Source organism: Homarus americanus, unplaced genomic scaffold (genome assembly GCF_018991925.1).
Source record: "Homarus americanus isolate GMGI-L3 unplaced genomic scaffold, GMGI_Hamer_2.0 scaffold11302, whole genome shotgun sequence".
NCBI lineage: Eukaryota > Metazoa > Arthropoda > Malacostraca > Decapoda > Nephropidae > Homarus > Homarus americanus.
In genome coordinates, this window is record NW_024736744.1 from 668,740 (window position 1) to 691,042 (window position 22,303).

The 22,303-nt window shown below is 41.9% G+C and overlaps 1 protein-coding gene across 1 annotated transcript in view; it reads right to left on the reverse strand.

Moving 5' to 3' along the window:
* Positions 1–2,161: 2,161 nt before the first annotated feature.
* The window catches only part of LOC121872431, a 32,514-nt gene continuing 12,372 nt past the window's right edge, over positions 2,162–22,303 (reverse strand). Inside the window, exons 9-24 of the mRNA XM_042375185.1 lie at positions 22,024–22,104; positions 21,841–21,904; positions 21,104–21,236; positions 20,597–20,819; positions 20,096–20,205; positions 16,748–16,861; positions 15,197–15,267; positions 14,733–14,961; positions 12,516–12,665; positions 12,025–12,193; positions 11,646–11,775; positions 10,258–10,370; positions 8,202–8,299; positions 7,745–7,889; positions 5,714–5,785; positions 2,162–3,037 (exon numbers count right to left, since the gene is read on the reverse strand). Of these exons, the coding sequence (XP_042231119.1) occupies positions 2,943–3,037; positions 5,714–5,785; positions 7,745–7,889; positions 8,202–8,299; positions 10,258–10,370; positions 11,646–11,775; positions 12,025–12,193; positions 12,516–12,665; positions 14,733–14,961; positions 15,197–15,267; positions 16,748–16,861; positions 20,096–20,205; positions 20,597–20,819; positions 21,104–21,236; positions 21,841–21,904; positions 22,024–22,104 (1,997 nt within the window). The 3' untranslated portion in view covers positions 2,162–2,942. The remainder of the gene's footprint in view (positions 3,038–5,713; positions 5,786–7,744; positions 7,890–8,201; positions 8,300–10,257; positions 10,371–11,645; positions 11,776–12,024; positions 12,194–12,515; positions 12,666–14,732; positions 14,962–15,196; positions 15,268–16,747; positions 16,862–20,095; positions 20,206–20,596; positions 20,820–21,103; positions 21,237–21,840; positions 21,905–22,023; positions 22,105–22,303) is intronic.

Here is a 22,303-nt window from a genome sequence, read left to right on the forward strand (position 1 = left end):
ACTCTGGCACTCCCTGGTACACGCTGGAACACTCTGGCACTCCCTGGGCCATTCTGGTACTCCTTGGGACTTGCTGGAACACTTTGGCACTCCCTGGGACGCGCTGGAGCACTCTGGCACTCCCAGGGACATGCTGGAACTCTCTGGCACTCCCTGGGACATGCTGGAACACTTTGGGACTCCCAGGGACATTCTGACACTCCCTGGTACACTCTGGCACTCCTTGGTACACTCTGGCACTCCCTGGAGCACTCTGGCACTCCATGGGACATGCTGGAACACTTTGGCACTCCCTGGGACATTCTGGCACTCCTTGGGACTTGCCTGGTGCTCTGGCACTCCTGGGACATGCTGGTACACTCTGGCACTCCCTGGGGACACGCTGGCACTCCCTGGGACACGCTGGAACACTCTGGCACTCCCTGGGACACGCTGGCACTCCTTGGGACACGCTGGAACACTCTGGCACTCCCTGGGACACGCTGGAACACTCTGGCACTCCCTGGGACATGCTGATTCCCTCTGGCACTCCCTGGGACTGTCTTCTATGGCATTTCTATAATGTTTCCCGCACAAATAACCCATAGTTTAATTATTGTTATTATTATAATTAGTACTATAGTAATAGTTTTAATCTCACTCAAAGTATTTAATACGGCTTTTAATCTCAAAGTCATTTAATCCCGCTTTTAATCTCATTCAAAGTCATTTAATTCCGCTTTTAATTTCATTCAAAGTCATTTAATTAGTCTTGTATTTAATCTCATTCTCGTAACTGTTTATTTACGTTCGTTTTCTTTGATGACGTAATAAGAGAAAACGAATCTTTTATGGGTAACTGTTTTACTTATTTATTGTATAATATTTAAATTATTTCTCTTTATCTTCTTCGCCACTGACCGGCCTGTGTTTCTATCTGTATATGTATGTATGTATGTATGTATATATGTATGTATGTATATATATATATATGTATGTATGTATGTATGTATGTATGTATGTATCGATCTATTACCAATCAGCGATAACTACCCATTAAGGCTTGTTAGCCGCTTGGGCGATCGGTCACGTCTCTTTTCATTTATATTCTTCACCAAAAGGTCGGCTCGCTAGCCGCCCGGGCGATCGGTCACGTCTCTGTCACGCACTGTTGGCAAATACTGGGCATGCACCGGCTCCTGAATGTACCTGAACCCGCTCCAGTGTTGGTCAAGTCTTGTCTTGAAAGAGCTCACACTCGGTGCCGTCACAACACTCTCTGGTAGATTGTTCCAAGAGTTTACAACCCTCACTCCGAAAAAGTTTGCCCTCACAGTTTTCTGGACTTGCAGCTTCTTCAATCTTGAGCTGTGACCCCTTGTGGGGCGAGCGTCCGCCAGCTCCAAGTAAGGACACTCAACTGAGTAGTGCCCCCTGAGATGCTTATACACCTCAACTAGGTCCCCCCTTGCCCGTCTGTAGTATAAGCTAGGCAAGTTCAGGCGCTCCAATCTCTCAGGGTAGCTGAGGTGCCGAAGTGCATGCACCAGTTTGGTGGCCCTCCTTTGAACATTTTCAACCAACTGACAGTCCCTAGCATATCTCGGGGACCAGATGGGGTGACAGTACTCCAGATGGGGAAGCACTTCACTCCTGAAGTGAAGTGCTTCCCCATCTGGAGTACTGTCACCCCATCTGGTCCCCGAGATACGCTAGGGACTGTCAGTTCATAGGAGAATAATGTAAAAGAATAGAATAAAACAGATTAAGAGTGAGAAAAGTTATATATGTTGTGTTGTCAATAGTAAGAGAGACAACTGAGACCCTGCAATTGTGCGTGAGGCAAAAGAACAGATAATCAACCTGGGACTTGGTCACAATTTTTGTGATGCCATATGGCAGCAGGGTCTACCATTAGACAGCATATTATGCTTCCAATATCTTCCCAGGCGGTAGTACCTCCCTGTTTGGTAGCTGCCTACTACGTTTTTGAGCCTCAAAAAATTTTCTATAGGAATGCATCTCAACTTATATAATGGGATTCAATGGGAAAAATGGTTTTGCAATAAGGAGTTTCGGATTGCGGAAAGATTTTCAGGAACGGAACCCTTTCGTAACCCAAAGGATGCCCATACATAACTTCTCAAAAATGGTGGCAGAGACATTGATGGAAAAGAAAACATTATTTTTCACCTTTAATTCTTAACTACATACAGTACATAATATTAACATGAAAAGAAAACTTAAATGACGATGGTCAGTTTATAAAGCTGAGCATGGGGACACAACATGTTATGGTGAAGCACAAGTAACATTTATTGATCAAAGTGTGAATATTATTGCTGATATTCACTTACTGTACTAATATCATTATAATTCAAATCTTCAAGTCACAGTTTGTATCACCTAACACCGTCTTGATTGATGTGTTGTTCTTATTAAAAAAAAAACATTCTTTATTACGGCATATCCAAAAAAGTATGGTAGAGACTGTACATTAATGAGGCCATTCTGTTGTTAGGATACATAAAGACTTGTAATTAACATAAAAAAGGACGGAAATAATATCGGCATTTGCGAGTATTCTTGTTAATTTTTTATGAAGCCAAAGAAAAACACTAAACATTTTGGTGGTCTGGGCGAGAATAAACTGGATACTGAGTCATCCCAAGCCACTTAGTCTTGTCTTGTTCTCAGCCAGAGCTCCTCTCCTACTGTGATGTTAGTTAAACTTGTTACAGGACCACAGATCAAAGTGCTAGTTTATGTGTGTATTTGGGATGATTTTATTAATTTACTGTACAGTGTGTGTGTGTGTGTCTCTCTTTGTATGTGTGTCTGTGTAAATTTGATTTTTTTTATCATTTGCTTATTATACAATACATTAAGGTGACATAAAAAGATCACTAACATTAATTCAAAACATGACTTGTAAAACAGAGTGAACAGCCGGTGTATGTCCCCTACACCTTGTAGTGTTTGTTATAGGCGTAGACCCCAGCGAAGGTGAACGCGATAGAGATGACCAGCATGGAGCAACCTAGGCCAGCCATGTCACCTGAAGAAGAGGAGGTGGTGTTAGTGGAGGCTCTCTCTGAGTGTGTTCCATAACTTATTCTCTATATTCTACACCTTCACTATGGGGACACCACTTTAATATTTCAGTTGGCTTATGCCAGATGATTTTATTCAGCTCTTAAGGAGTCCAATACACAAGGGGTTAAATATATTAATATCTATGAACTTTGACAGTTTAAAGAGGCAGCTGAGAGAGGGGGTGTCACGCTTGGGCGTTAACCTGACAGATGACATCGACCTGATAACGAGATCTGAGATTGCCGAGTTCCACGACAATTAAAATAATGAGTTACTTAATGCACAAAGGCAGAACATACCATACAAAAAACTCAGATCAGACAACATTGACCCTAAATGGATAAATAATTATTTAAAGAACATCATTGGCCAAAGGAAGGCTATAGGTAGAAGGATAAATCGTGGCGAAACTTACCTCCGGGATTATTATAAGGTATTGGGGAGTTGGGTTAAAACCGAGATAAGGAAAGCCAAGAAGAATAATGAAGTAAGGATAGCAAGGGAGGCGAAGACAAACCCCAAAGGATTCTACCAAATGTATCAAACTAAAACACGAGAAAAGATTGGACCAATACGGTCAGATACCGGCGAGCTCACTGATAACGACGGAGAAATGAGCAATAATTTGAATAAATATTTTTCAACAGTTTTCACCACCGAAAATTTAAACATGATACCCGAGGCACCGACTCTATTCAGAGATAGTGAAGAAAACAAATTAAGTGAGATAGTAGTGACTAGTAACGATGTTAGTAAGCAAATAGACAAACTAGAGCCTAATAAGTCACCTGGTCCCGATGAGATATTTGCCAGAGTATTAAAGGAATGTAAGAAAGAGCTTAGTATGCCCTTCGCAAAGTTGTTTAACATGTCCTTAAAAACAGGTGTAGTACCAGAATCCTGGAGGATAGAGAATGTAATACCGATTTTCAAGAAGGGGGATAGATCACTATCCTCTAACTACCGCCCAATCAGTCTAACATCAATAGTAGGCAAATTACTGGAAGCAATCATTTCAAACTCTATTCGAAATCACCTGGAGAAGCACCGATTGATCAATGATTCCCAGCATGGCTTCACAAGCGGCCGTTCATGTCTAACTAATCTATTAACATTCTTTTCATCAGTTTTCGAAGCAGTGGACGAGGGGCACAATTATTATGTAGTATATCTCGACTTTAGCAAAGCCTTCGACAGAGTCCCCCACGAAAGACTAATTAGAAAGGTAGAAGCACATTGCATCAAAGGTAATATCCTTAAATGGATTAGGGCATGGTTACAGGACAGGAAACAGCGAGTGAGCATTTACGGCACTAAGTCCCATTGGAGCAACGTCACCAGTGGAGTTCCCCAAGGCTCAGTACTTGGACCATTGTTATTTATTATATACATAAACGACATAGATATCGGCATAGACAGCAACATAAGTAAATTTGCTGATGACACTAAAATAGGACGTGTTATTAAATCTACGAGGACTGCGCAAAACTACAGGAAGATCTAAACAAATTTTTCGAATGGTCTGAAAAATGGCAGATGAAATTCAACGTGGACAAATGTAAAGTACTCAGTATAGGAGATGTAAACAGGGAAACCAGATACCAGATGAACAACGATGGCATAGAGAAATCCGACTGCGAGAGAGATTTAGGAGTAATGATAAGTAGGAACCTTAAGCCAAGTAAACAATGTGTTTTTGCTCGTAACAAGGCTAATAAAGTACTTGGGTTCATACAAAGGAGTGTTAGTTACAAGACTAGCGAGGTCATCCTAAAACTGTATCTTGCGCTTGTGAGACCACACCTGGATTACGCAGTTCAGTTATGGTCACCGTATTACAAAATGGATATAGAATCCTTGGAAATAATTCAGAGGAGAATGACAAGACTAATCCCGGGCATTAGGAAGCTTGAGTATAGAGACAGGTTAAAGCATCATAATTTGCACTCCCTCGAGAGACGTAGAGAGAGGGGCGACCTGATAGAGGTGTATAAATGGAAGTCAGGGCTAAACAAAGGGGACATTACAAAGGTACTCAAACTATCCAACCAGGAGCGAACTCGTAACAATGGTTTTTAAATTAAACAAATTTAGATTTAGGCGTGAAATAGGTAAACACTGGTTTGGAAACAGAGTAGTGGATGAATGGAACAAGTTACCAAATATCATCATTAATTCGAATACGCTGAATAGATTCAAACATAGGTTGGATGCTTATATGAGCAATAGGGGTTGGGTGTAAACGGGACTGCCCAGTGTGGGCCAATAGGCCCGCTGCAGTTTCCTCCATTCTTATGTTATGTGTCGGTTATCAGGGTATGTCTGTACATATACCCAAAATTAAGAGCTCACAACTCGGCCTCACCCGCTCTGATGCTACTGGGTGGCAAATTGGTGACTTGGATACACAATTACTTGCCATCTCCGTGGATATTATTTCTCGTTATCTATGGTTTATTGATCATTTCGCTTAACCGTCAGTTTTTCAGGAATGCATTCCGTGTGTCAGCGAGGTCGGCTGGACAATGGCTATCGTTAATGCGAATTTTTTTTGTCATAAATAGGGAAGTGGTCTCAAAACATCACCATCGTGAATAGAGAGATTGTAAATTGGGGTTTACCTGTACTGAGGACTGACCTGGGCCATAGATGTATTTTGACGACCTCTTGTTGGCGTGTGAGTCTCTGTCATCTCCCTCGTAGTATTCTCCTGCAGGACAAACATCTCTCATCACCACCGCAGTACAGTACACCTGGACCCAAACATCTACACTACTTTACTGTACTTCTAGGTTAATAATTTACCATTAGTGTTTCCTCTAAACTCATACCAAAAAAATAGCAAACTAATTTAACTTTTAACAGGTGATGGAAACTCCACAGCACGAGTGTAATTCATGTTCCAAAAATTTAGGTTAAGCATAAAATTGGAAACTTCTTCAATCTGTGAATTTGTTTGAGGCATAACTAGACACATAAAAAACATTACAGTATATTATATAGATGTAATACTCGAAATTATTGTTATATATAATTAGAGATTTATAGTGATATAGGATCAGAAATTAATATAATACTGGGCATATTTAACATGCAAATTCTGATGAAAAAAGACTAATGCTGGATCTATTAGGGATACAGTACATTTTACTTACCGTACTTCAAAAAATCTCATCTTAGAGCCATAAAAAAAGGAAGAAAATATGAAACAGCAGAAGGAGAATATTGTGAGAGGAGTAACATGTGGAGGAGGTCAGGAAGAGATCAGTGTTAGTGTGGAGGAGGTCAGGAAGAGATCAGTGTTAGTGTGGAGGAGGTCAGGAAGAGATCAGTGTTAGTGTGGAGGAGGTCAGGAAGAGATCAGTGTTAGTATGGAGGAGGTCAGGAAGAACAGTGTTAATGAGGAGGTCAGGAAGAGATCAGTGTTAGTGTGGAGGTCAGGAAAGAGATCCAGTGTTAGTGTGGAGGAGGTCAGGAAGATCAGTGTTAGTGTGGAGGTCAGGGAAGAGATCAGTGTTAGTGTGGAGGTCAGGAAGAGAACAGTGTGAGGTGGAGAGGTCAGGAAGATCCAGTGTTAGTGTGGAGGAGGTCAGGTCAGTGAGGTGTGGAGAGGTCAGGTGTTGAGTGTCAGGAGGTCAGGAAGAGATCAGTGTTAGTGTGGAGGAGGTCAGGAAGAGATCAGTGTTAGTGTGGAGGAGGTCAGGAAAGAGACCAGTGTTAGTGTGGAGAGGTCAGGGAAAGAGATCAGTGTTAGTGTGGAGGAGGTCAGGAAGAGATCAGTGTTAGTGTGGAGGAGGTCAGGAAGAGATCAGTGTTAGTGTGGAGGAGGTCAGGAAGAGATCAGTGTTAGTGTGGAGGAGGTCAGGAAGAGATCAGTGTTAGTGTGGAGGAGGTCAGGAAGAGATCAGTGTTAGTGTGGAGGAGGTCAGGAAGAGATCAGTGTTAGTGTGGAGGAGGTCAGGAAGAGATCAGTGTTAGTGTGGGAGGTCAGTCAGTGTTAGTGTGGAGGAGAGTCAGGAAAGAAGATCAGTGTTAGTGTGGAGGAGGTCAGGAAGAGATCAGTGTTAGTGTGGAGGAGGTCAGGAAGAGATCAGTGTTAGTGTGGAGGAGGTCAGGAAGAGATCAGTGTTAGTGTGGAGGAGGTCAGGAAGAGATCAGTGTTAGTGTGGAGGAGGTCAGGAAGAGATCAGTGTTAGTGTGGAGGAGGTCAGGAAGAGATCAGTGTTAGTGTGGAGGAGGTCAGGAAGAGATCAGTGTTAGTGTGGAGGAGGTCAGGAAGAGATCACTGTTAGTGTGGAGGAGGTCAGGAAGAGATCAGTGTTAGTGTGGAGGAGGTCAGGAAGAGATCAGTGTTAGTGTGGAGGAGGTCAGGAAGAGATCACTGTTAGTGTGGAGGAGGTCAGGAAGAGATCACTGTTAGTGTGGAGGAGGTCAGGAAGAGATCAGTGTTAGTGTGGAGGAGGTCAGGAAGAGATCAGTGTTAGTGTCAGTGTAGTGAGGTCAGGAGTGAGGAGGTCAGGAAGAGATCAGTATTAGTGTGGAGGAGGTCAGGAAGAGAACAGTGTTAGTGTGGAGGAGGTCAGGAAGAGATCAGTGTTAGTGTGGAGGAGGTCAGGAAGAGATCAGTGTTAGTGTGGAGGAGGTGAGGTGGGCAGGTAGAGATACTGACTGGAGTAGTGGTCACAGGTGGGGGAGTTAGTGATGACGATCCCTGCGTCAGAGTAGTGGGCAGAGGTGAGGAAGCAGGTTATGTCTCCACCTTCGACACAGTAGTCAAACCCGTCACAACCAAAATTGGGCTCGTTCTCACACACCTGTAACCACAATGACATGGTTACTACACCTGTTACACCTGTGCAGTACACACACCTGTAGCTTCACAGTCACATGGTTATTAAACCTTTACATTACACACACCTGTAGTCAGACAGTTACATGGTTACTACACCTGTTCTCTTACACACACACACAGTCTTAGTTAATACACTCTCCTCTACACCTACACATGCACCTGTTTGATTTATTAACATGCCCTCTGTTCACACCTGCCATGATCTCAATATCTGTCATTAGTCTCTAGCAACTACCACTTTCTTGGAGCATCAACCATGACTGGCAACACTCACCTGGGCACATTCAGTAGTGGACACCTCCTTCACATAGCGGTCACGGTTACCTGCCAACACCTGATTTGGGTGTTTTTTGAAGTCTACCAGGGCGTTACCTGTTGGCACGAGGGTTCATATGTGTTAATAGTGTTTTCCGTAATAATGCACTGTTATCTCTCAATCCATCCATCCATATACTGTATTAATATCTGAGAATGAGTTTTATTTTCCTGTGTGGTGCTGACACATCTCTCTGTCTGTCTATTCATCCATCAATTAATACCTCTGAGTAAATATTCTACATGTATTTTTAAGATGAAGTATGTCAGAAAATTATTATAGTTTTGCCAGCACATGTAAATTTACACAGGAATACCTTGGTTATCGCAAAGTATGCATTCCTAGAAGTACAGGTAGTTGCGAATAACGAATTTACAAATATCGGGGCAATATTCCCCATAAGAATAAATGAAAGTAAGCGGATGCGTTCCTAGCCGGCAACTTTCACTACATAATTTTCAATATACACATGAGAGGAATAAATTAAAAACAGACTAATAAATAAAAAATAAGAAAATTCTGCATTGCCAGCTGACAATAGTTTCACTACACGTGGGACACCAGAGACTGGAGCAGGTGAGACCCCCAACTGCTTCCTCCTACTCCTCCCACGATCCAGGTGCTAACTACCGAGCACGTAAGAAATATTTATTCCATTTAGGTTTTTCACCTTGTTCTAATCAATTTTTCTTTTGCACATTTTGTATAAATGATCGTGTGTACACGTAAAAGAGCTAAAAAAAGAAACAACAACATTACGTATATCTACCCAAAAATACGAGTTGGAAAAATAATGATAACACAACTTGCCTTGTAGCTAAAGGGACAGTCCTTAGCAACATGCCAAGTCTACACATACAGTACTTTCACTTCATAAGAAGAGTGTTAACATTTAAACTAGCATTTACCATTACCATATGAAGAATCATAGAATGTCCGCCGTGATTTTTCACGTCTCGGTTTGGAAGTACAGTGCAGGTACAGGTGCGGGGTGAACATCTCCCATTGAATTGCATTAATTCTAAATCGTGCAGGTCCTCGTGAAGGGAAAAACATGTACATGTGAAACGGGCCTTACAGTGGAATATGAAAGCTGCAATTAGCCCACGCAGTTTTAAATATTAATGTAGGGTATCGTAATTTTTCTTTGTGAATAAACAGGGTAGCTATGTTTTATGAATATTGAATAGGGCTGTTAAAATATAAATTGTGGATAAGTGGGATTTCAAATAACGAGGTATTCCTGTATAATACACTGCAGATAAAAGCACATATAAGTTTAACATAGAGGATGTACACTGTACAGGTATGTACTGTATGAGATAGAACTAGAAGTAACACACTTAGTTTTATTCAATAAGAATAATGTATACAGCACAGTACATTACAGTCTACATCTTTTGTGAGCAAAGTTGTAGTGTGTTAGAGGTGAACCAGAGTTGTAATGTACATAATAATGTTGTGTGTAATAGTTATGCTCAACAGTACAGTAGTGGACACGGGTGGGATCAGAATAGGTTACTCACTCACATAAAGAATGTGACTCGTGTACAGAGTGTCTCACGCCGTGCAACAAAGGAAGATTAATATTCATCGCTTTTCTTCAGGTGAGAGAATCATAATAAATCAACAAAAATTGGGCAACGAGGATCAATTAAAATGGTCTCTGAAGCCTCCAAATCTCACACCTCTTGATTTCTTCCTCTGGGGTCACCTAAGATCTTTCATCTACCATGATCGTCCAGGAACCATATATGTGACACCCAAAGGAAGAAATAGAGAGGTATGACTTCTGGGGCCCTTGGTGGCTACTCAATCGGTCCTCATCGTCCAATGTTTGTTGATTTGTTATAATTCCTTCACCCGAAAAAAGAAAAAGAGAAGGCATTAAATTTCCTATGATGATAATATTGTGTGACTTATGAGACACCCTGTATTGTACAGTGAAGGAAGATGTGCATATACTGTACTGTACTGTACTGTATTGGGTGCAGGGTTGAACCGGGTTACTCACGTGTATAATGGACACAGTCTGGATAGGAATGGTTGAGCATGTTGTCAGGGACATCAATGGAGTGTTCATCAAAGAGGTTGCAGGAGGACTCACTGGCACAAAAGTCAAATGATCTGTGGGGCCACATCACTGTTACTCTCACCTGTTGCTCCGTTTTATGCCTGCCTCTACTCCTATTTTACTTTGCAGATACCAGTCAGAGTTGCACGCTAATCATCTGGACTAAATTGGTAAATGTCCGGGAGATGGCCAGGTTAAGTAAGTAATGATCGCCTCTTATTTAATGCCAAAATGAGAAAATCCATGTGCAGGTACTTTACAAAGAACAGTATCATAATTATTCTAATACATAAAACTTACAAAATTTAGTCAGAAATAGAGTTTTGTAACAAACACGGTGTCATACAACATAGAGTGGTGTGTGAGGTGCTGGGTGAAAATGTAAGTCCAAGTGAATGTTTGTGAGTAATGTGTGGCAGCAAGGCTAAGTGTGTGACTGCCAGATGACTGAATAGATGAAGAAAAAACATTGTTGCAAAAATTATAGAAAATTTACCTTAGCATTGTTTCGTGTGTGTGTGTGTGTGTGCATGCGTGTCATGAATTACCATTTTAAAGATAAATAAAAGAACATATACCTGGAGAGCTGTGAGTAGATTATGAAGTTTAGAGAAGAGACAAAATGTTCAGACCATATTCTTGTCTTAATTTTGTCAGCCTAATACAGTACAATACATTACATGTCTTTCCTCACCTGACTCATGGAGGTGTTTGTGCATGTGTTATATTGTTTAAAGTGTGGTTTAATGGCTGCCCTTATTGCAATAATAATAATAATAATAATAAAGGACCTTAAATAAATACAACAATTAAAAAAAAGATAAAAAATTGAAACAGTATATGTATGTTGTGTTGTCAATAGTAAGAGAAACAATTGAAACGCTGCAATTGTGTGTAAACGAGGCAGAAAGTCAGATCAGTAACCTGGTCACAATTTTTGTGATGCCATATGGCAGCACGGTCTACCCCCCTGTTTGATAACTGCCCACTACCTTAAAAAGATCAAGAGATAGAAAAATAGTTCTCTATACAGTACAGGTATATATATATATATATATATATATATATATATATATATATATATATATATATATATATATATATATATATATATATATATATATATATATATATATATATATATATATATATATATATAAGCTATATAGAAAAAAAATCAGGAAGCTTTGATTCCAGTACAGAAAGAAAATATTTGAAAACTCTTACTTATAAAATTTTCTGAATAGTGAGTTGTCCTTGCATTCAGATACTTACATGTGATGGACTGCAATAAACATAACTAATTAAGTCCTAGACAAGTGGCTGACCTGCAGGTGAAGGAGGTGCTGTTGTCACAGTAGAAGGCACATTTACCAGCATCTAGCGCCACCATTTTTGCTTTGGGCTTCCCTAGGTATACCGTCCCCTCTAGTTTGCTGTAGTCATCAGTGTGTTTACCTAAGGGCAAAGTAGAAGTCAACTGCTGTATACAAAATGCTTAGATTGTGTCTCAGGTATGAATAGGTGATGCCTGTTTGGTTATAAACAACTGGTGGTGAGATACACCTCAGGTGGTAATGATCCAGTGATGGTCGGGCAGTAAGGAAGTTGTGGGAGGTAATGATCAGGTTTTGTTAAGAAGCTAAAGTAAAATCATGATACTGTTCAGTGTTCACGTGCTGAGGTAAGGAGAGGAAACAAACTCACGAGTCATAATGATACAGTCAGTCTTTAAGATGATGTCTCTGGTGTTCACAGGGATGTCGACCACGTAGGAGGAGAGGTAGCAGGACCTGTCGTAGTAGCAGTAGGAGAAGCTCTCACACTTGAAGGCCCTCTCCATTTCACAGGTGGCCAAACACAAGTCGTAACTCACCTATGTCAACATGTGTGTACATTTGAACTTTAACATTAACTTCACTTAAATATTTCTATGGTATATATGTTGAAACAATAAAGCTGGGAAGACTTTTAACAGTATATTTCAAAATTAACGAAGGAAGTTTCCAAAAAGTTGAAGAAAAATGAGGCTAATGATCACCAGTATAGACAACAACCACACTCATTGTCTCAATATTGAATTAACATTAAAATTATGTTAGGTGTTTAGTTCATCATTGACTGTTGAAACAACCTTGACTGCCTGCTGGAGATAGACCAATACAGTACAAAGTGAGGAGTAGGTATATAGGAATAACCTTCTTGAGTTGTTGGTCAGTGTGGCTGCCCTTCAGCTTGCCCTTCAGGTATGCCTTATGGTAGTCATCCTTCACCAGGTCTACCAGGATGGGGTCGTCCGCCATAAGCTCCTCCTCCACTTTCGTCGCTTTGTACCAGGCAGTTTTTGTCTGCCAATCAAGAGTTTATCAGTTACAGTATGAGACCCAAGTTTATATGAATGATAATACTGTACAGTATATGTATTACTTTTTAATCATAACTACAGTTTTTTTATTTATCTTTAGATGATTGTTATTAACATATGGTTCTATTTCCTCTTACTACAAAGTTTATGTCACTTGTGGGGATAAAGTTTGTGACTTCCCATAACTGATTGGTAATGTTCCTTCTTCAAGTGGTTATGGCATTATATGAGGGCGCAAAAACCTCTGAAAAAATGAATGTTGAGGAAAGTGAGGAATTTGAGCTAAAATAGGAGTCCATCTGGAACCTGCCTTGAGCCCCCTTCTGTTTATCTTGGTGCTGGAAGTAATATCAGGGGACTTCAGGAGTGGCCTGCCCTGGGAGTTGTTGTATACTGATGACTTAGTGCAGACAGCAGATAGTATTCAAGGGGCAGTGGAGAAATTTAAGAAATGGAAGGATGGAATAAAGGCAAAGGGCCTAAGAGTGAATGTGTCAAAATTATTCTTTATTAATGGTGTAGGTGGGGGACCCATGGTGGAAAGTAGAAAAAAGGCCATGTGCTGTCTGCAAGAAAGGTGCTAGCAACAATTCACTACTGTACTGTGCAACAACCATGGAAGGTGGGTACAAAAGAGGTGCAGTGGAGTAGATGGCACTCTGCAGGATGTTGCCGACTTTTAAGTGTTCTGTATGTGCATGTAACTATGAGCTCACAGCAACGCTGGAGAAACTCAACATTGGTGATATGTCCTGGACTGTGTCAATAGTTCTGTTACGAGGATAACATGATCAGTGCTGGTGTCAGTGCAAGAGTCAGAAGTGGCTGGAGGTAGTTTAGGGAACTTTTTCATTTATTGGCGGCAAGAGGACCTTCCCTCAAGTGAGAGGAAGAATTTATGAGGCTGAAATGAAAGTGTGACATTGTATGGCAGTGAAACATGGGCAATTAAAGAGGATGATGTAAGTAGACTTGAGTCAGTTGAAATGAGAATGGCGAGGTGAATGTTTATTGTGACACTGAAACACAGGAGGCCCTGTTCAGATGTAAGAGGGCATCTGGGTGTTGAGAGTGTTGGAGAAGTCCCGTGTAGAGGCTGGCTGAGATGAAAAGGGCATATAGAGAGAGTGGATGAAACCAGTTGGGTTAAAAGGTGAAAGAAGTGAAAGTGGGTCTCATAGACATGACTGCCCTGTTAGGGACAGTCTGGATACAGCACACTGTATGTACTAAGCCTTTGGTACACAAGGAGGCAGCATGGCCAGTAATGCACTCAACTACATTTATTTTCCCAAGTTGTAAACTTAGGTACCCATTTACAGCTGGGTGAACTGGGAATGCCTGGGAATCAAGTCACCGACCTGGACAGAAGCTGCACACTGTATCCACTCACCCACCTCAATCCGATCAAGTGATGCATGAGCCTAAATATGGAGTGGAGGGGAGCCAGAGGTAGGCCACGAATAACGAAAGGAGGTTGTAAAAAATTACATAAGACTAAAGAACCTGACAAGAGAGACTGCAAGGGACCATGTACCAAGAAGAGCTGCCTGCCATGTGGCAACTGTGGCAAAACCTACACAAGCATCTAAAATGTCCGTAAAATGATTATGATGCCATTAACTGATGAAAATAAAGTTTGTCACTTTCTAGAACTAATGGGGATAAAGTTTAAGTCATTTGTCTCAATAGTTGAAGATAAAGTTTTTGCCACCCTATCGAGTCATCTGTGAGGAAAACTACTGACATCAACTAAATCCTAAGCTCCCCTGTTTTAGCCGGAGAGGTTATGCTGACAGGGATTTGAACCCACATGTACGGTCTCATGATTCCCCTGAATCAAAGGTCTCCTTAGCTCACATATTGTCCTGTCCAAATAGAATCACATGACCAGGGGAGTTTCCTTGACCTTAGAAGCCGTGGCTGATGTCAAAGGTGTGCTTTGACCTCAGTGGCATAGCTGACCTCAGTGGTTCACCAGACCTCAAAAATGTTCTAGACTTTAGAGATGCACTCAATCAAAAAGGTGTATATGACCTCATAAACTTACATGACCTTGGTCATCTTGGTAGACAACCTTAATATTGAATGTGCCCTCATCGACCATGAGCTGAAGCCAGAGCATGAGCTCAGCATTTGTCTTCTGGACCTTGGTGTGCTTGATGATGGCCTTGCTGTAGTGGGAACAATTCTTGGGGATGTTGATGAACTCTCCAGGGGAGTTTTTGTAGTTGCTGACGAAGCAGTTCCTGCCCAGCCCTGAGCACTCGTAGAATGAGCTGTATGGAAATACACTTAAGTTGCATATTGTGGCCAAGTTATTTTACATGTATGTATGTTTGTGTGCATAAATAATGATGGATTCGGCTTTTTGTAAATTGATTGTTTCTGCTGTACATTAACTGATTTACTCCCCCAGGCAAACTATGACGAGCTCAACCTGATTCAACCTGCTTGTTAAATGGTCAACTGTTCTATTGGTGGATTTTATGGAGGAGTGATGGGAGCACTTACTGGCAGATGAAGATGCTGTAGCGGAGACACTGGAGGGCACACAGTTCTGTATCCTGGATGGTCAAGCTCAACTGTGGGGTCAGATGACAAGTTTTATTATTCAAAATTTTACTTATGTTTTTTTTATTATACAAGACTTAATCCCAACTTATTCTGATCATTAAGACTGGGACCCTTGACAATTAGTATACCTTAGGACTGGGACCCTTGACGTCTCGTATACCTTAGGACTGGGACCGTTGACAATTAGTATACCTTAGGACTGGGACCCTTGACGTCTAGTATACCTTAGGACTGGGACCCTTGACGTCTAGTATACCTTAGGACTGGGACCGTTGACAATTAGTATACCTTAGGACTGGGACCCTTGACGTCTAGTATACCTTAGGACTGGGACCCTTGACGTCTCGTATACCTTAGGACTGGGACCGTTGACAATTAGTATACCTTAGGACTGGGACCCTTGACAATTAGTATACCTTAGGACTGGGACCCTTGACGTCTCGTATACCTTAGGACTGGGACCGTTGACAATTAGTATACCTTAGGACTGGGACCCTTGACGTCTAGTATACCTTAGGACTGGGACCCTTGACGTCTAGTATACCTTAGGACTGGGACCCTTGACAATTAGTGTACCTTAGGACTGGGATCCTTGACAATTAGTATACCTTAGGACTGGGACCCTTGACGTCTAGTATACCTTAGGACTGAGACCCTTGACGTCTAGTATACCTTAGGACTGGGACCCTTGACGTCTAGTATACCTTAGGACTGGGACCCTTGACAATTAGGACATAGGACTGGGCCCATTTCGAATTAGATCATCTTAGAAGCAAGACCCATGTAGCCAATCTGTAAACTCTTTCAGACACTAGCACTCTATACAGACATTCACTGTATGATAGTTGTGCCACTTTTATAACCCGGTGTTGTAACAGCTTGCTCACTGTCACCGCTGAGTCACTGTTTAGAGAGGTCGTCGCTCAACATGGCTGCTGAATCATTTAGTTTACCAACTACAGTACAGGAATCTCCAAAAATTAATATATTCCCAACAAAAATACTCTAGGGTTGTCAGGGAAGTGAAATTGCAGTCTTGATTATAGCTTATTTCTGACACTGGCTATCTGGCTGCCATCGATTTCACAGCTCATAAATATAAATGTTTGGTTAGGAGGATATGATATCTACAGAGATTTGAATACAGTACTTATTAGCCTGGGTCTATTTTTAGTATAATACCAGTATGAAGCTGAGTTAAAACGTAACTAAAAAATAACTTAATATTTTACTAAAGTTTTACTTAAAATATATTTAGTCATGACCTAAACGTAGTGTGGTTAAAAGAAAATAAAATTTTGACAAATTATTGATAAAAATTTGATTGGATCCTTATATTTTTATGAAAATCTGCCTGAAAATAGTGAAAACACTGATGGTGCTCTCAATAATATTTAACTACGTTGAAGATTAATTCTGTCAGAGTCGGAGCCTGGATGAAGCAAACAATTACCAAAGACTGAAGCAGTAGAGTATGAGGACACCCACCTGTACGTCATTAACAGTAGGCTTCCTGTCAGGTTCCTGCTGAAATTCCAGCATGAAGGGCGCTGGCTCCAGCACCAACATCGTGGCATAAATACTGTCAGTGTCATGATCCAGCTGTACACATTAGAGATTAGGTCATATTAGATGCAGAGTCTGATAATACAGTGTCAAATAACTTGTCACACTAACTACAGTATTGTATAAGTTCATCATAATTTTGCTTCTACAGAGATACCTCACAGAATGCTCTTTCATTATTGTGTAGTGCCCATTACTCATGGGGGATATTTTTCTTATAGGACAAAACATATTAAAGTCTATAAAAGGTTCAAAGACTATGTTATGCTCTCCTCTCTTTGAACTGTACACACAACTAGTGAGAGTGACACCCAGCATCCATTAAGTCTGGTGAGGTGCCTGTAAGTGATATTCCTGGTAATGTGGGCAGGCAGTCAAAGGAGAGCCTCATTTTGGATATAAAAATGGTGGTGGGAAGACATGTGGAGGTGAGTCAGCATTTGGTTGATGGTGATCGAAACTTGGGTTTAACAGACAAGATGGGGGCTTCTGCCCAATCCGCCACTTCATTAACAGCAACCAAAACAAACCATTCAAGAAGATGGACTCATCCCTGCAGGAGACCAGGAGCATCTTCTACTTGGAGGAGGAAATTGAGGGATCAACAATGGAGATTTTCAGGAAAATCGAAATTGATTCGACAAATTTAAGTAGTGTACTGTAATGCAGTAACATGAACAGTGTGCTTTTCTTTGGTGAAACTGCATGCACTGATGTCTCGGCAGCACATGAAGACCCAGACACTCTGAAAGTGATCATCAACCTTGGCAGTTTTGCTTCCCAGTTTGTCTTCAACGTCCATGAGACTGTCCTGTTATGGGAGTGTGTGTTGTACCTTTACACACACACACACACACCGCTCCCAGGAAGAGAGGCATACACCAGGGTTCATGGCTGTGAAGGATCACCTTACACTCCAGCTAGGGGTCAATACTTTGAACAATATTAAGATCAAACCCTTGGTTATTTACCACTCGGAAACACCCAAGCATTGAATGAGTTCTCCAAGGAGCAACTGCTTATTGTCTGGTAATAACAGACAACATGAAGGCCTAGGTGACAGTCAACATTTTCCAGCAGTTATTGCCCAGCAGTAGAGCAGCACTTCAAGGAAAATCACCTTGAGCAAAGACCATTGTCGTTACCTGACAGTTCCTCGGGTCACCAAGAGAATCTTGACACCCAAAGTGCAGGAGAGGGAAGTGTCGCTGACATAAAGTTTCAAGTCAGTAAGGACTGGTTTGAAAACTGTAAGAAAGATACAGCCTGCACAATGTGAAACTCACTGGGGAATCCGCATCAGCTGATCACGAGGCCGCCGCACTGTTGCCATGGTCACAATAGCATGGTAAGTCCGTTCAACACTTAATTATTCATATTATGCTCCACCAGTTTAGACGTCCGTTTCCCCCCACTTTAGGGCATCTTAGTCCTCCGTTTTCTCTCCTGTACTCCCTTAAGGACTCGGGTATTTCTTAGTGCCTCATATGGTGTTCAGGAATTTTAAATTGAGAGTGAATGAATTTCTTGTACAGTCAATGATGTATACCAACCATGAGAGAAAGTATTCTAGGTGTATTGAGTATATGTTGAAGGCATCATATATCTATATGTGTAGAGACGGTGTGTTTTGAGTATCCATTCTGCCAGATGTAAATCATTATGCTTCGTGTGAACTTATGCGATAGCAATACAAAAGTGAAGTCATATATCTTTGATCTATGAACATCAGAGAATCCGATGAGAGTACAGGGCGTCCTGGCTTAACGTCGGGGTTATGTGAAACAACGTTAAATGGATCAATTTTCCCCATAAGAAATAGATAAAATAAAGGGAGTTACGTTCCCCAGTCTCCCTTTGCCCCATGAAAAAAGTTACATATACAGAAAATCTTTGCCATTTCTATAGAAAATAGTATATAGAACTACAGTACTACCGGTAAGTGTGTATTGGTACTCATCAATGGGAGGAGGTGGTAGAGCGAGTGTGTGGTGGTTACCCTGAACACTCAAAAACACTCATCCCAATATTGTACAGAAGTGGCATTTCTCCCTTCAGCTTCTGGATCAGGGTGTAATAGCCACCTTTAAAAGCTATTACACTCGCCAAATCTTCAGCTATATCTCTTAATGCCATGGAGGAGAGCGACACCTTAACTGTTTTTGACTTATTAAAGAATTTTAACATCTTTGACTGTATCAGCATAATAAAATAATTAGTGGATGAAGTGAAGCAGACAACGAACGCTGGATAGACCGCCCAAACGGCTAGTAAGCTGATAAGTGGTGAATATGATAAAAAAGAAAAAAGAAAAACAATGAATGTATGCTGGGGGAAAATCTGGCCTGAGGTGGTACACGACTTACGACGTTTCCCTTCAGTTGATCTGAGGTGCGGCGCATCGGTAAGATTGCCCAATCTTTGCCAGGTAAGGGGATGTGCGATATGCAGGCCATTGAGATAGAGGAGCTCTTTGGTTCACATGTGGAAGAGTTAATGGAGGATGACCTAGAGGGTCTTATACAGTCCTCCAGTGATGATGAGGATGAGACGAAAAAAGTGAAAGTGAAGCTTGAAAATCTTAATAAGGGAATGCTTATGTCTTCAACTTTGGTTGAGCATTTTATGGAGCGTAGACTTGCGTTTAAGTGTGCATTGGAGGATGCAGTGAGGCCCTACAAGGAGGAGTACAGGGATCTCCTAAAAATGAAGCCGCCAGCCATCAGCCTTTTTAGCAAGACAGTGACCACCGCTGCTACAGCTGCCTCGATCACCGACCCACAACCCTCCACCAGTGGCTACACTCCACCCACCACCAGCCACCCACAACCCTCCACCAGTGGCTACACTCCACCCACCACCAGCCACCCACAACCCTCCACCAGTGGCTACACTCCACCCACCACCAGCCACCCACAACCCTCCACCAGTGGCTACACTCCACCCACCACCAGCCACCCACAACCCTCCACCAGTGGCTACACTCCACCCATCACCAGCCACCCACAACCCTCCACCAGTGGCTACACTCCACCCACCACCAGCCACCCACAACCCTCCACCAGTGGCTACACTCCACCCACCACCAGCCAACTATACCTCAGCTGGTCTTTTCATTTGTGTAAAACCTCATTTCTCTTCCTCTTCTCAAAACCTCAAAACTTAAACTTTAAGATTTATCATTAAAATGTGTATTTCTCCGCTAGGTTGTGTTATTTATTATTCTTTAAAGTCTTTAGCAGCTTGACGAATATGAAAGAAGTATCTTACATCTATTTCTGGGAACCTAACGTAGGTGGAGCCGGAACCAGATGAGATCCTGTTGAGGAGCATCTTCCTGAACAAGTCTGGCTCCTGCATAGCCCCGTGGTACCAGTCACCTGTATCATGACAAATGGTTGTGTACAAATTTTAACTTATTATGAATACAACTCGAACCACAAGTCACAGAAAACTGTATTGTATTGTATTAGCATGTTTATTGGGTTTCATATAACAATAGTTCTGTGCAAGTATGAGAAAATGTTGAGTCAGAAAGACAAAATATAAAGTTTTGGGGAGAGCAGAGAAAATGTATGGTTGCAGTACAGTAGTTAGAAAGAGAGATACGGTATGGAATATGGATAGAAAGATAAAGATTGATAGTTAGACATGGAGAAAGATAAGTACAATATAGTAAAGGTTAGAGAAATAAGAGAAATATGGAGAACCAAATAAATGAATAGGCAGGTCAAAAGAGATATAAAAAGGTCAACACATAATGAGACCTACCAGAAAAGGTAAGCTTAATCCATGTCCTCTGCGATGGGATGTCCATGCAATCCCTCACATCGAAGGGATTCAGCTGGAAAACTTCGAAGTCGGTCACGAAATGGAGGAGATTGAGAGTGTGGGTGTACAAGATGGAATCGGTATCGCTATCATTATACACCGTCACGTCTATCCTTACAGGTACGGGCAGACCCTTCGTACCAGTATCAACCACCGTGGTGTCCTGAAGGAGTTTACAATCACACACTTGGGGACATAGTTCAGGAATATATGAAGATCTAATTAACAACTCCCATCTCCCTACAGGAAAACACCATCCCCTTACAAGACAACACCATCCCCTTACAAGATAACACCATCCCCTTACAAGATAACACCATCCCCTTACAAGATAACACCATCCCCTTACGAGATAACACCATCCCCTTACAAGATAACACCATCCCCTTACAAGACAACACCATCCCCTTACAAGATAACACCATCCCCTTACAAGATAACACATACCGCAAGGAATTCGTAGTCAACAACGACCTTCTTGTAGTTTTTACCAGTGACGAGGTTTTTGATGTCATTCCTGGTGGCGGTCCACTTGTTGATGAAGAGTCCCCGGGTCTCTGAGTACCCGCTGAACACATACCTGCCAACACATGTAAGCTTAGTCAGGGAAGCAGGGATATCACCTGATTCACCTACAGAGTCTGGGGTATCACCTTAGTTCACCTACAGAGGCTGGGATATCATCTGAGTTCAACTACAGAGGCTGGGATATCATCTGAGTTCAACTACAGAGGCTGGGGTATCATCTGAGTTCAACTACAGAGGCTGGGGTATCACCTGAGTTCGACTACAGAGGCTGGGGTATCATCTGAGTTCGACTACAGAGGCTGGGATATCATCTGAGTTCGACTACAGAGGCTGGGATATCATCTGAGTTCAACTACAGAGGCTGGGGTATCATCTGAGTTCAACTACAGAGGCTGGGATATCACCTGAGTTCAACTGCAGAGGCTGGGATATCACCTGAGTTCACCTACAGAGGCTGGGATATCATCTGAGTTCACCTACAGAGGCTGGGGTATCACCTGAGCTGGGCTATGGCCCCTGAACCACATGTGGACTCAAGGGGGGAGAGGGACAAGAAAAAGAGAAAACAGACAAAGATTTAGACAAAGTGACAAAGTAACAGATATAGAGAGAAAATTTATAAAAACAGAGAAAGAAAGGCCAGCAATCATGCTTACAATTTATCCAGGTAGAAAAAGTTGCTTGGGTTGGCCATGATGACACTGCCAATGACGTCACTTCCTGTGGACAGGGAACACAAATGTAAACACACTTACATCGCTAGCACCCGAGTCATTGTTAACACACACCTAGTTCTTGTTTGTCATGTATATTTATTTAGAAAAATCCCACACACTCACCTATCATAGTTCCCAGTTGGTTAGGGTCGAGGGCCTGCATGTTACACTGCCCAGTCTCTAGGAAGATGCGGTACTCGATGCCTGTGAAGAAATATAATGAGATGTTGGCTTTAGAGGATAGCAGTGGTTGTGGCAGTATAGAGGAAGGTAGTTGTGATAGTGTAGGTGGAAGGAGTGGAGGTGTGGGAGGAGGTAGTGGTGGTGTGGGTGGAGGGAGTGGTGGTGTAGGTGGAGGGAGTGGTGGTGTAGGTTGTGGTGGTGCACTCGTATGTGGTAGACG